Source organism: Myripristis murdjan, chromosome 24, assembly GCF_902150065.1.
Source record: "Myripristis murdjan chromosome 24, fMyrMur1.1, whole genome shotgun sequence".
Taxonomy (NCBI): domain Eukaryota; kingdom Metazoa; phylum Chordata; class Actinopteri; order Holocentriformes; family Holocentridae; genus Myripristis; species Myripristis murdjan.
Genome location: NC_044003.1, coordinates 11,985,542 through 11,999,767, shown reverse-complemented (window position 1 = coordinate 11,999,767; position 14,226 = coordinate 11,985,542). Strand labels below are relative to the sequence as shown.

At 41.2% G+C, this 14,226-nt stretch overlaps 1 protein-coding gene across 6 annotated transcripts in view; it reads right to left on the bottom strand.

Annotated features, from left to right (window-relative positions):
- Positions 1-14,226, bottom strand: part of syne1a (spectrin repeat containing, nuclear envelope 1a) — a 168,153-nt gene that overhangs the window by 137,731 nt on the left and 16,196 nt on the right. For all 6 annotated transcript variants that reach the window (XM_030047379.1, XM_030047381.1, XM_030047382.1 and 3 more), the window contains exons 2-8: positions 12,120-12,181; positions 5,909-6,004; positions 4,930-5,013; positions 2,424-2,444; positions 2,040-2,132; positions 843-1,024; positions 441-637 (exon numbers count right to left, since the gene is read on the bottom strand). In XM_030047379.1, the coding sequence (XP_029903239.1) occupies positions 441-637; positions 843-1,024; positions 2,040-2,132; positions 2,424-2,444; positions 4,930-5,013; positions 5,909-6,004; positions 12,120-12,181 (735 nt within the window). The remainder of the gene's footprint in view (positions 1-440; positions 638-842; positions 1,025-2,039; positions 2,133-2,423; positions 2,445-4,929; positions 5,014-5,908; positions 6,005-12,119; positions 12,182-14,226) is intronic.

Below are 14,226 nucleotides of genomic sequence, written 5' to 3'. Positions count from 1 at the left end.
ATCTTTAATTATGCTGATGTCAAGCCTGATTTGTCAGAGTTCATTCTGAAGGGCAGGCGTGAAGGGGCACAGATGGTGTTTGGCAGTTTCGCTAGAGAGCAAATCTGATGCTCTGACAGATCTTCACCTCTGCGTATGTCTGTATTGTGAAAAGCCAGCTCTTTATCATGATCACGCAACCTACAGAACATAATTTTATTCTTAAACATGTTTATTCCTCAACAATCATAATAGTAAACATGAAGAAGAGTTGTCTTTTTTTAGGGTGTTTAGGTGGAATTTCCTCTTTTAATGAATATCACAGTAGCTTATACATCAGCTCTGTTGATTCTCCACCACAAAGTGAAATTTCCCCAGATATGTTATTAGTTTCCAAATCAGATTTGCTGTTTTTCCCTCTATTTAATCAAGCAGTCCTGGCATTTGCAGGCGTTATTTACCCTCTGGGTCAAGAAGCTGCGGAATGCCCAGCTCAGTCTCAGCCAATGAGAAGGCTTCCTGCAGATTCTCTCGGTTGCTCCTTCGCCATACACGCTCCATGTCAACTACGTTGGGCCGGAGGGCAAGGATAACTGCAAAGAATGCTACACCTGTGCGCCAACTGGGGCCAAAGTCCTTAACTTCGATCCCCAGATGCCTAGAAAGGGCAAAAACATTACATCATAGTACAACAACATCAAGCAAGAAACAGCATACATGAAGTTACACACTGAAATAAATGACACACTGAAATAAATGTAGCATTATAGCTTCATATTTCATTGCAGTGTATTTTTCATATTTTACTTCTACATTTGCAGGGCATTGAATCATAAGTGGTTTGAGTGTGGGAGGTTACACACTTGGTTGCTATCTGCTGAACCCATCGGAGCAAAGCCTTTCTGGCCCCGCCCTGCACAGGTGGGAGGGGCTTCTTCTTGACAGGCGGGCTGGTGGTCTCAGTGCTGCTGGTGGAGCTGTTCAGTGAGGAAGTGCTGCTCGACAAGGCCTGGAGAGCTGGTAGGCTACTGGTCAGCTCTTCAATCTGTACAGGAGAGGAGGCCAGGAAAAGTCAGGCGAGCACATATGTGTTTTTACTTTTTTAGGTCTATATATGAGGGGCTCACTGTCATGTATGTATCTCACTTAGCAATGTGTTGTGTCATTACCACGCACGTTGACACTTGGGAACTGCCAAGCACAACCACAGTGTTCTACTTTTTTCTTATTGGACAACTAAAGTGAACTGAAGCGGAGGCGACTGCTTGCTTTTCACCCTCCGTTCAGATTTAACGAGCTGGTGATCCTCCTGTTGCAAGCCTGCTCACTATCCCCAATGCTAAATTTGCCTTCAGACAATAAAATAATGTCATTTTATAACATTAAATTGCTTGCTTTGGGGTTTGCACATTGGCTCTTGAACCTGAGGTATTTTAATTCTGCTGCATACAGTGTTAAACCTGCGCTATGTGACTTTTTGATGCACTTCTCTCCCAAACAAATAAAAAGTGGAGTGTATACGCAATAAAACACACCCTTCCCCATGTCAGTAAACTCAGGGCCTCTGCTGATACAAGCTTACTTGTATCGGTGGGAAATTTAGAAAAACGTAGCAAATACACTGAAAATCAGGCAAAAAAGAAAAAAAAAAAAGTTAAAAAAAAAAAAAAAAAAAAAAAAGGGGTTATTTGTCGAGGTAAAACCAGAATAACGATTGCAGTGGCATATCCAAGATGTAAACAGGTGACAACTTGTACATTGTAGACCTGGCTAAGTTTATATTGGCAGTACCATTAGCTGTTTAGTGGTAATTAGTCAGCTATCATTGTTGTATTGATGTCATTATATTATTTGCTGAAATGTTCAAAGCTAGCGAGCATATTACTAGTGCTAATCTAGTTTTTGCTTCCTGTATTTTTTTTTTTTTATTATTATCTTCACTATACTGTGTTGTGTCACACTGCAGATGATAAATTGGGATTAATAAATCCCCAGGTCCAAGTCTTTAAGAAGATTATATCACTATGTAGCGAGCCGTATATTTAACTACATCGTAATACCTGGAAATAGAGGATGATGGTCCACACCAACCCCAGTACAATTGACGGTCGTCCATCTACGATGTCTGTGGAGTTGATGTTTACTAGCTTGATCTGTGCCAAAACACAATCACAACAGAACCAAGTAAGTCCTGCAATCAGCTCTAGGTTATCCGTTTACATTTCACAATAATCTCATACATATGTATTAAGTACACACGATTACACTCAATCTGGTAATTCACTCTAGTACATATGTTTACACAAAATGAACAATATATGAGCGTAATCCTCAACACCGCTGGATGAAGATAATCCTGACCCTATCTATCCATATCCTGTATAAAACCAGTGCATCGCACATGCAGCATTCATGAATATGTCCAATATGTGTCTGATACTGACCGGAGATCCTCTATAGGCAGACTGGAGCGTGGAGAAGGAGGGAGGGAGAGAGAGAGAGAGAGAGAGAGAGAAGTTAGAGGTGTAGACATGTCTGATTGAGGGGGGATGCCTCATTGACTGTGAGATGTTAGATACTATAGCGTCGGTGAGGTGAGATAACCTGAAAGGTTGGCTGAGAGGAGAGATCTATCACCTCTACACAGGCAACAGGGATTATATCCAGCAGAGATGGGGAGAGGGAGGGTGAGAAAGAAAAAGCAAAAGGAAGCATGAGACAGGGTTTGAAAGCAGGAGAGAGAGAGGGAGCAAGAGAGCATGAAAGTGAGAAAGAGCGAGAAAGAGGAAAAGAGAAAGAAACCCATGCAGAGAAAGACAGATGAAGACAGCTGTAGCCAGGCCAGTGCTGTGTATCGTCACACACAGGGCTATATTAGCATCTGAGGAGCTGAAGTGCCAAAGCACAATAGGTCATTATATGATATCAAATGCCATTCTGTACAGTGGTCCAAGCATGAAGGAGGAGGCTGGGAGCAGGCGAGGCCAACATGCAATAGTGGCTGACAAACACACATGCAAATGTGGTTTCACTTTACAGAGCACAGCAGGTTATCGTGGCTACTCAGCACAGCAGTGAGAGGTTGACATGGTTGATTATAACACAGTTATCTATATGACTACACATAGTAACACACTAAAACGCAGTTACAGTATATTTTACTTGAAGTTATACAAAAACTGTATTGGTAAGACAGGATATATTCATGGAGTAGGGATACACCATTCCCTTATTTATTTATTCATTCATTCATTTTCCAAACCACTTATCCTCACAAGGGTCGCGGGGGTTGCTGGAGCCTATCCCAACATTCATTGGGCGGAAGGCACGGGAAACACCCGGGACAGGTCGCCAGTCCATTGCAGGGCAGACAGACAAACAATGACATTCACACCTAGAGGCACTTTAGTATCTCCAATTCACCTGGCCTGCATGTCTTTGGACTGTGTGAGGAAACCGGAGCGCCCGGCAGAAACCCACGTAGACACAGGGAGAACATGCAAACTCCACACACAAAGGACCCTGGGTGACCAGCCAGGAATCAAACCCAGGACCTTCTGACTGTGTGGTGCCAGTGCTAACCACGAAACCACCGTGCCGCCCTTGTTTATTTATGTATTCATTTATTCATTTATTACCATTCTGAATTTTTCTAGCAATTTTAATACAAATACAGGCACAAAACATAATCAGCCAAATATCATTAGGAAAAGCAACATTGGACCAATACCACTTCTCCATCTTACAGCTGATATCAGCTGATACAAATAGTCTGCTGAAAAATCTGTCCAGTCTTTACTCCAAGATAAATACATGCAATACGGAGTTTCATAGTAGGAAAACAGCGGGTTCATAGGATAACTCAAAATAGCACCAAACAAATATGGAAGATCAGACTAAGAGTAACATCGTGAAGGCATCACACACTCAACAAAGTTTCCTATCATGATACGACAAAAGAGAGAAGCACTTAGTAGGCTTATAAGCCTTCAGGCCTCCTGAGTGCCATGTAAATACAGTCTAGACATACATACGATTTACAGACTGAGCATATTTACATTTAATTTTGACAACTAAGCAGTAACACACACACACACACACATATATTTACACACACAACCATCGCAGCACAGCAAAGAGGGCCCATTGACGTCTCATCTCCAGCCTGCAGATTACTGGTGTAGGATTTACGGTTTTAACCCCTGTCACACTTGAGGGAGTCAAATCAATGTCCCCACAGACACCAGCTTCATCCTTATGGATTTATTTATGTATATCCAAGGATGTGCCGGGTGAAGCTTTGGGAATGTAATACTGATCTCATGGAGGGGCAGTTGATACTGATAGCCTCTTCTTTGGCTAGATTGGAAGGGATATGAAGTGGCTTTGGTTATAAATCTGCCAATGAAGCCGGGAAGAGGAAATCTGAGACTTGTTGGTTATCAAATGTTTAAGGGAAGAAATAAAGAGGAATAAAAGAAATGGAGAATAACTGCATAGAGTTTGAGAGGTGAGGGGGCGAGTGAGTGATACAGTTGGTAAAATAACAATGCATTAATCATGTTAAGCACTTTTCATAGCACTCTGTGTTTTACAGGCTAATAAATATGTATATATATATATATATAAAAAAAAAAAAAAAACAATAAAAGAAACAAGACACAATGAGAATAAAACCAAAACATAATATAGCAGCCTCGTTCTTTTTTTCTGATCTGATTTTGGAGCAAATGCTTAGCAGAGATTTGAAAGTACAGGATTTTGGTATCAGGGGATAAATGAGGGGTGAGGAGAGAATGAGTGGGGGAGGAGGGGGAAAGAGGGGTCACACAAGGTCAGGATTCAGTGTTTGGACCCACAGGGCAGCAGCTGCGCAGGCAGAGCAGAGGGAAGGGCAGAGTGGAGAGAAGGAGAAAAAAAAAGGATAAAAAGGAGACGCTGAACTCTTACCTTCCTACCCTCGAGGAAGTTGAGGGCTGTACCGATGTTGGCGACCCAATGGATCCTCCTTAGCTTCTTGCCCTGCTCACATGGCTAGAAGGAAAGATGATAACGAAACAATGGAGACAGATGGAAAGAAAGAAGCAGAAGGAGAGAGAAATATATAAAGCACACCGTGTTGGAAAATAATAAAATTTCATTTCGTTAAAATGCTACCTCTAAGCATTAAATACACATGTATAGGAATTTACAGTGGGGCTCCACACAATATCATCAACATATAATGGGAAAAAACAATATGGTGAAAAGAACCAGGCAAGTATCTGAGCTGAGTGTCTTTGTCTTTATCTGAGCAAGAGCTAAGATAAAGACAAAGGGTCGAGAAATAAAAATAAAGTGAGAAAGACGCAGAGATCCAATCAGTGCTGTGTTTGCCCAGATCGATAGGACATAGACGGCTTAAACCTTAGGCAAAATTGGCCAAGTGGGATCTTCATACTGTGTGCATGTGTGTGTATGCATGTGTCTTTGTTTTGTATGTGTGTGCGTGTGCATGTGTATGTGTAAACTGCTATGATCTTTCCTTGTTAATCTGGCCTTTTCAAGATCAATTCAGCCATCCTAATAAAAACGAATGAATGGGCATTTCCATATAATTGTAGCTCTTTTCAAATTCGCTGCATGAAGCCCATGCCTCTTTTGAGATTTGCCAAACACATGTGCTGCAGCCGTACTGACCATTACAGTGTAAACACATTTAATCAAAGTTGCCAGTTGCTTTCATTAATTAAATGATTTTAAGCTATTTTCTTACACCTATCAGATTGAATTTCTCTGTTATTCGACCAGCAGGATCCTTGTTATATCAGCTCCGCGTGATCAAAGAGGGAATTTAATCCAGCAGGGAAAGGGGGATGTGGAGTGTTTGGAAAAGGTCTGCAGACATCATCGCATGCCGCAGAAATATCCACGTGAGCGTGAGACTCACCAGTTTTTGTCCGGAGAGGACTTCCAGCAGGGCCAGCAGCATCACGCCATCTTTGATGTCCTCAAACAGGTCGGTGACCACCAGGGGCGGGACGCGCTGTGTGGGAAAGCACAACAAGTCAGGGGCCTTATCCATTCTTCCCCATTTCATGTCATAACCTGAATTTGTGATTTTTTTGTAAGTAAAGAAAATTTCAGAATCATTTCTACTGCAATGGTTTTACCCTCTACCCAGAAATACACATGCTGTTTTGAGGACATAAGCCACATTCCATACAACTTGGAAAGTCACAAGTTTTGACCTCTGTCTGGTAAACATGCAAAAGAACATCATGTGAAACTCGAAAACCAAACAACCCCGACTTAACCAAGACCCAGGTAAACACACAGGAAGTTGTACACTGGTAATGGTAAACAATCACAACCTCCAGATGTTAATGGTGAATAGTTGCAGCATTGTGTCATATCTCTCACATTACAATTTAATTTATTTATCCTTTGTTTGCCCAGGAAGATCCCACTGAGCTACAATATTTCTTCCATGGAGTCCTAGTCAAGAAGGTAGCAGAAAACTAAAAACGCAGCAACGCAGCAGGTTAAATAAGCTAATAAAGCATGTTTTTCTTGCACAAACAAGTGTGTAACCATACAAAACCACAGCATTACATTAATAAGCAAGCATAGCTATTGCTAATGGTTTTCTAATATGTGATACTGTCATTTACATAATAATTTCGAGCTCCCTCTCTGAAACACTTGGTAGTCAGTTGGAATTATCATTTAGGAATTCCCTTCCTCCAATTTTGTCCGAAACACAGCATCAGCATAAAAGCAGGATGAGGCACTGCTCTGATTGGCTTATATCGGTTAAGTCAATGTCACTGTATACACTGGACTTAAGTGACTACCCTGCTTAGCAAATAAGGTGTAATATATGTGTAATATGTAAGGTGTATAGATCTCATATACTAGGAAACTGTAACCTTCCAGGCTACATCTCCTTGAAGATTTCCTGGTAAAACCTTTTCAAATAATATGCTAAAATGGGAACAATGTCTAGAGCAGCCATGCCTGGGGCAACAGAAAATCAGAGAATCAAACTGACATAAACCTCTGATTTTGACATCAAGGTACGATTCACATTTGCTGGAGGGACAAAATGTGTATGTGAGACTTTTATAAAGCCCCAGCGGTGAATAGTATGTGTTGTATAAATTCACTGTTTATATAAATGTTGCAGGCCATAGCCTCAAAGCTTTCACAATTTTCTGGAATGCAGCAAAGAAGTGGTAAGTAGTCTTAAGAGCTCTCACAACGTACAGTACATGAAACTATGAAGCAGGGAATGGTTTTCCTGCAGCATTATCCTACTCTACAGTGCATAAATAAATCACAAATATAATAAAGACACAATAATGTAGCTGCCACAACTGTAAGACGCTGGTTTCAACATGTGAAGCACAAATGAAGTAAAGCTGTGTAAAAACCACACTTGGAGCCCAGGACGAGTTTGGCTGTGCCGTGTATTACTGACAGCTAGAGCCAGGCATGAGCCGGGGGCTCAGCAGGCTCTGAATGGGGTCGTCAAATCCCAAAATATGCTGATGATTTCAAAGTGAATCCTTCTCATTGACTCCCTCCCTGACCTGACAGACTTCCAGACTCTGGAAATCCACATATCTCTGTTTCTCGCCGACGCCACATCAAGGATTTCTCTTAAAGCACAGTCACATGCCGGGGCTGAGGAGAGGTTTAGAGGGGAAAAGTATTCAGGCAAGCAAGCCATTCACAGGGAGATTAATGAGAGAGAGAGAGAGAGAGAGAGAGAGAGAGAGAGAGAGAGAGAGAGAGAGAGAGAGAAAAGGAAAAGGCAGAAACATGACTATGTGTGTTTACGTGTGCACGCGCTATGAACAACCCCCAGCGCACTGTGGATATGCGAGAGGGGTGTAATTGAGCAGAAAGAGTGGCAGCGAGAAAGATGATAGAAGGCAGGGAGAGAAGGGACACCAACCTCACGTTTTTCAAAATTAATTAGCAAATACAGTAGCTCTCCTCGTTAATTCCTCCCCTAATGTCATTTCATGGCTTTGGATATTAGAGTGTGCAGACAGCACTTGTGCCCCTATCATAAAGTGACAGGAGAAACACTTATAAAGAGCCTTTCAAAGGGATAAATTATGCCACAAGCTAATTGAAGTTAAATTCACCTATTTGTTCATTATAATCCCAAAGCTAATGAGGAAATTTCTGACTAATTACAAAATAAGAAAGTAATACCCATTTCCTCCACTCAGCCACATGAGCTAAAAAAAAAATAAATCAAGGGCTTAATGAGCTAATTACATATGAGTGTCTGGGCCATAATTGATTGTGAGCAGAGGAGTTTGAGAATGTGTGTCTGTCTGTGGTCTCGTGTTATTCCCCTGGTACATCTGACTCGCCGGATTCCAAAAGATCAACAGCATGAAAGATAAAGAGAGGAAGGGAGGGACGATAAAGAGAGAGAAAAGTGAAGTTCTTCATTCAGACGTGCAATATATCAAATTTAGCGGAGTAATTGATACTTGATGCTTATTACTAACATATATCAAAGGTAAAGCTAATTACAGTACACTCAAAGGCCACTGCATTGTAAGCAAAAGTATTAGCACTGCTTAACTTCAATAATTATACGCAGAAAGTGTTGTTTTCATTCCAGCAAGCAAAGAAAGGACTTTATCTACAATAATTGTGGATATTTCTTCCGTTATTATTACCTGATAGGAAAGAGAGCAAAAGGAGTGAAAGAGAGACTGGTGTTTGACAAGATTTATAAGCATAATCGGGAAATGAAACTTAAAAAAAAAAAAAAAGAAGAAGAAGAGGTATAACAAGCATCTCAGTTGGCAAAAGTGCATAACATGTACCACAATGTTGCTGGGTTCAAATCCAGACTGAGACCTTAGTTACACGGCATCATCATCATTTTCCTTTCTCTTTCTTTGCCATGGAGTATGGTCAATAAAAAAAAAAGCAAAAACAAAACCCACAATTAAGGACCAAAAAATGTGAGCAGCTAGTGAAGAAAATGGAAGTAAAAAGCATAACAGTGGGAGTACGAGTGTCCAAAGGCAGAGCCAGACTCAGACGAGGATGTTTACGATGGCCAGTGAAGCCTCACTTTCCTGATGCTGTAATCTCTAAGAACACTTGCTTGGCTGATTACTGTAGTAAAGCTGTTTGCCTGGAAAACGGCTGAGAGATGATGGGACTTCTGCCGCTCACACCGGCCACTCTGTAATTAAGCTTTAACCTTCTCAGAAAGGATTTGTCAAAATGCAAACGGAGCGAGCACCCACCCCCCCTTCCAAAGTCACTCCAGGGTGCAACTTAAAAAGCTCGCTACTCAACTGAGAACCAAAACTGTGCCGCTCCGGGTAACATTCTCATACAATGCACCCAGATGCATTAGGTTTAAAGTGGTTATAGTCGCACTACCATTTAACACACTATGTACCTGCAGGTTACAAACAGCATCACCGACTGTTTCAGGAAAGGAAGAAACAACTCATAAAATGTAATGCCTTTTATAGTCTATATACGTCTTCATATGTCTACTGTCTATGGCTGGTGAATTAGTCTAGCGAAGTACCAAGAGTAATGAGAGTCATTAATCTTCTGTATAAATTACCTGCTCTTATACCTCCTCTTTTATATAAAGCTTTGTCAGAGCTCATAAGACTTCTTTTGTTGTACCTGTGGAGTGGAAAAGTAAGGGGGAGGGGAGTGGTAGTGAAAGGAAGGAGGGGAGCCCTCATGCCATGTCTTAACTCTCCTAGCTAATGCTAACGATTAATCACATAGCTTTAGGCGATGAATTAAAGACCCCTGATAACTGGAGTGGCCTAATCATCTGCATAGCCAAGGGCACGATCTATCCCTGTGAGAGCCAAGCTAAACCAACTGTTAAAGCTTACCTGTCTCCTCTCCGCTCTCTGCTCCTGTCTGTCTGTCTCTCCCTTGCCATTTTTCTCTCATGTGTCTCTTTCAATGGTTTCGTGTACAGTGCAGACTATTTATAGATGTGAGACAAGTCTAGAGGAAGCTTTTTCATTACTTCCCTGACCTGTATGATATCTTGAACACGTCTCCTCTCCTTCCCACAAAAGATTCTCCGCACCAGCTGAAATGACGTTTAACCTCTACTCATTACAAGCTCTCCCAGCACCTACCGAGCTGCAGTGACGACCAAGACAAGACAAATATTGGCCAATCAGCATCACTACGGCAACATCAGGTTTCAGGTGAAAGGGTAAGAAGGTTCATGAGTAAAACTAAGAGGAGAGTGACTAATTTGATCAACTAGGTAGACAGAGAGGAGCGAACCTGCATGTCTCTGCCTTGGAAATGTGATGTTATCACTGATCTATTGATTAGCTGAGTCAATTTACTACAACAATCAAATTTAAATTACATTTCCAGCTCCATTAAAAAACCAATTCTTTTGTGTTTCTTGCTGCTACAACTGAGCCAGGCTGCAGTACTGTGCCCTGTGGTAAAGATTTTTTATTTAAGGGACCCCCAGACAAGAGCTGCATCTATTGATTTACTTCATTGTTGATTAATCTATCAGTTATTTTTTCAAATATTAATTAATCTGATAAATCACTTGGTCTACAAAGTGTCAAAAACTATGGCAAATGTGCATTAGAAGTTAGCAGAGCTCAGAATGATGTCTTAAAATTGCTTCCCTAGTCTGACAAGTTGCAAAAACAAGCCAAAGTATTAAAATTATATGATATAAATGGAGAATTGTAACAAAAACCTTAGCATCTTCATGATCTAGTGCAGCTGTAATCAGCAAATACTGTAGTTGAGATTTTTACTGGACAAATGAATTAAAAAAAATAACCAATTCTCATAATTAGAATCACTTCATTCCCTATCAATCGACTAATCGATTAGTGAACAGGCAGTTTCAGCACTACATCAGACAGCATGTAACATCGGGCCACAGGACCGCAAGTAAGCTTTTTTAACTAGATTTCTGGGGACCCTCCAATGTGGCATCCTGCTGAATCCTCGCCATTTTTCTCTAATCAGCTCCACCCCCAGCATTCGAAATGAATGTGTATGACCATGAAACAGCAAATTGACCGCGGCTCCACTCTATTCCATGAGAATGATTTAATAAATAAACTATGTGTTTACCTTAAAGGTTATAAAACATTCAAGACATTTAAATATTGGGGCTTGGCATAATTTTCTGCTGGCAAGGACCTGAAACGTGATATTTAATATTATGTCAAGGTTTATTCCCTTCAGAGTGCTTTTCAAATGAATTTTCTGCTCCACGTCACCGCAGTTCAAGGCCGCCACAGCTGTCGTAATCAAATTGGAAACCTTGAGAGGAGCGTCTCGGATTGAAATAGCACTTAATTGCGTTGCAGTGTGCCATAGTTGCCTTGTCCAGTCATTCCTGACACACTATTCAAGCAGTAATGGGTTAAATTGAGGAGCCTAATGCAGTTTAATACTATAATTACACGCACATGACGGCCTGCAGCATGCGGCTGCATCAAGTATAATTGTTTAGCATAAGTTACAGATATATTGTTAACCAAGCTCATTGAAGAGGCAAATGAAGGACAGTCATTTACTACAAACTCTTATCCTTAACAATCTAAATGAATCAGAAAAGACAATCAGGAGCTAAATTGGTTCCATACAGAGATAGAGAACTTAAGATGTAATTATATAGGTTGCTGTGGACTCAAATTGCTTACTGTAGCTTGCAGGAAAAAGATATACAATATTTTGATAGTGTAACATGTAAAGACGATAATTAGAGTGTGAGCAAATCCTCGCCACTGGCTATATGAGATTGGAAGAATAAAAAGGAATAAGAAAGGCACACAAGTGAGCTTGGCTGTGTGTATGTGTGTGTCTGTGTGTGTGTGTGTGTGTGTGTGTGTGTGTGTGTGTGTGGTCTAAGCTGGTGCAGTCAGTCCCATGACCGACTCCATAGTGCGCTCTGGAAGGGGAGCAAATGTCATAGCAAGAGCATGGAAGATGGAATAAAGAAGAGCAAAGGGGAAGTGATTAGAAGTGGAGGGAAATGAAATGGGAAGGATTTCAATCCACTAAAAAAAAACAACAACACAACTGTGTTTGTGCACAGGGACAACACAATGCTGGCAGTGGCAATGAGAAGCAGCAGACTCTCTTACCTTTGCCAAGTGGGAATTGATCCATTTGGTGAATGTCCTTTTCTGCACTGCCTCTTGCTCATCTGTAAATCAGAGCCCAAAGCACCGCTATCAGTCACATGGAATAATAAACAAAGGGACAATTAAGACACAATCTTCTCATTGTCAATTGTGCTCAGAGATGATTGGGCTTGCTGTAGCAGCTGGATGGTGACTCTTATTAACTTTCATATTTTGTATTGTCCAGTGTATCTAAACATAGTCATACCCAACTACCAAATTATACCTTACTCTGATGTACTAAGAGAAGGCATTTGACATTTAGATGGCATTTTCACCAACCAGACCCTTCTTCTTATGGACTGAAAAGCCAGCACTCAAACGAATGCCCTTTACATGATAGAAGGGCCGTGGGTTCTTCATAAAAGATGATGTGTCCCTCAGTCATGAGGGTTTTGCTCATCTTTGACCATGGTCCGAGTATACAATTTGTCACAGTAATATTGCTCAGTGCATTGATCAGATCATATAGAACAAGCCCCTCTACAAATTCACTGATTTACCTAAAGTGAAGGGCACCGATTGTTGTGGCTGTAGCGATAAAACCCATTTACCAAAGGCACAATCAATATCATAGATGTCTACTGACGATGTCCCCTAAAAAGCCACTTAACTTAAATGAGGAGGAGACATAAATCACAGGCTGGTTCCTCACGAATGTGCACAAACACACAGACATACATGCAAACATACATGTGCACACAAACAGTACAGACGTATTAAGGATTTTTCCAGATTGTGCAGACCTGCAGAGCAAACTAATTTATTCATACTGTAATTCTTCCATACCCCCGGTAACAGCCACAGCAGCTGCAGCCGACTCTTTGTAAATTGCTGAATAATTATTTTACCTCAAACAACTGGTTTCCAGATCATTCTTGGCACTTTCTGATGGTGCACCACTGCATGTGGCTCACTCATAAGACACTGGGACGTCTGCAATGGATACATCTGTAATCCATAAACCCATGTGAATTGCCATGCCACACACACACACACACACACTGTTTTCTTTAATCTTTTCCTCCTTTTTTCTTATTTCTATTTCTTCTCCTCTGTATCTATCAATTCATTCTACATGTACATACTGTAGATATAGCCAACCTATGTTCACCTGCTCTCCTTATCTGCTGTTGTTCTGTTATTTATGCATTTTTGAAGCTTTAGTAAACAGTTTGATGTTGCACAAGTTAACCACTTCCAATCTATGGATTTTGAATATATTTTGTGCCACTTTAAAAGCTCTTTATTCCCAGTTTTTTTTTTTGTGTTTTTTTTTTATATCTCAATACCTGTCACACACTCTGTCACATAATGTAAACAAGACGGGCCTATAGTGTATGTGGGAGTCTGACAAACACTTCTACCCCTGCCAAAAACTCTCATTGTGTATTGTGACTGGCACGCATAACAATGCTTTTTTTCCCCTCGCCCATCTGCAGCACAGAGCAATATCCTTGAGATAAGCGTGTTATCAGTGAGAGAGGACGTCTGACACAGTGCTTTCCTCTGCCTTAATGAAATACGCTGACGGTTTGATTACACACAAGTTGGTTAGTGTGTCACAGAGTCCTGTGGGCAGACGCAGGCAGTCAGGCTCTGTGTGTGTGTGTGTGTGTGTGTGTGTCCGTGTGGCATGTATAGGGGGCAGGGGTCGTTCATACATAATGCAGACGCACATTCACACACAGTCACACGTGCCACTGAGCAGGTCCCCATTTTATGAATTAATCTTTTGATTGGGTCCAAGAGTAATCAAATATTGATGGGCGGGAATATTGGATGAGAATGAGAAAGATTTAGCCTGAACGTGTGTGTGAGGGAGAACATGTCTGCATGTGTGTGGAGCCGGCTCGCAGTCTCAGGGACGAGGTGACTTTGAACTCCACACACACACAGACACACACACACACACACACACACAGTCACATGCAATCACACTTAGGCACACATTCTTTCAATAACACAAAGGGAAACAGCCTTCCTCAGCAACCAAGCCTCGCAGCGGCGTTTTAACACACATGATTACCTCCTCTGCTAGAGGTGGCCTGTATCATTAGTCTCATCC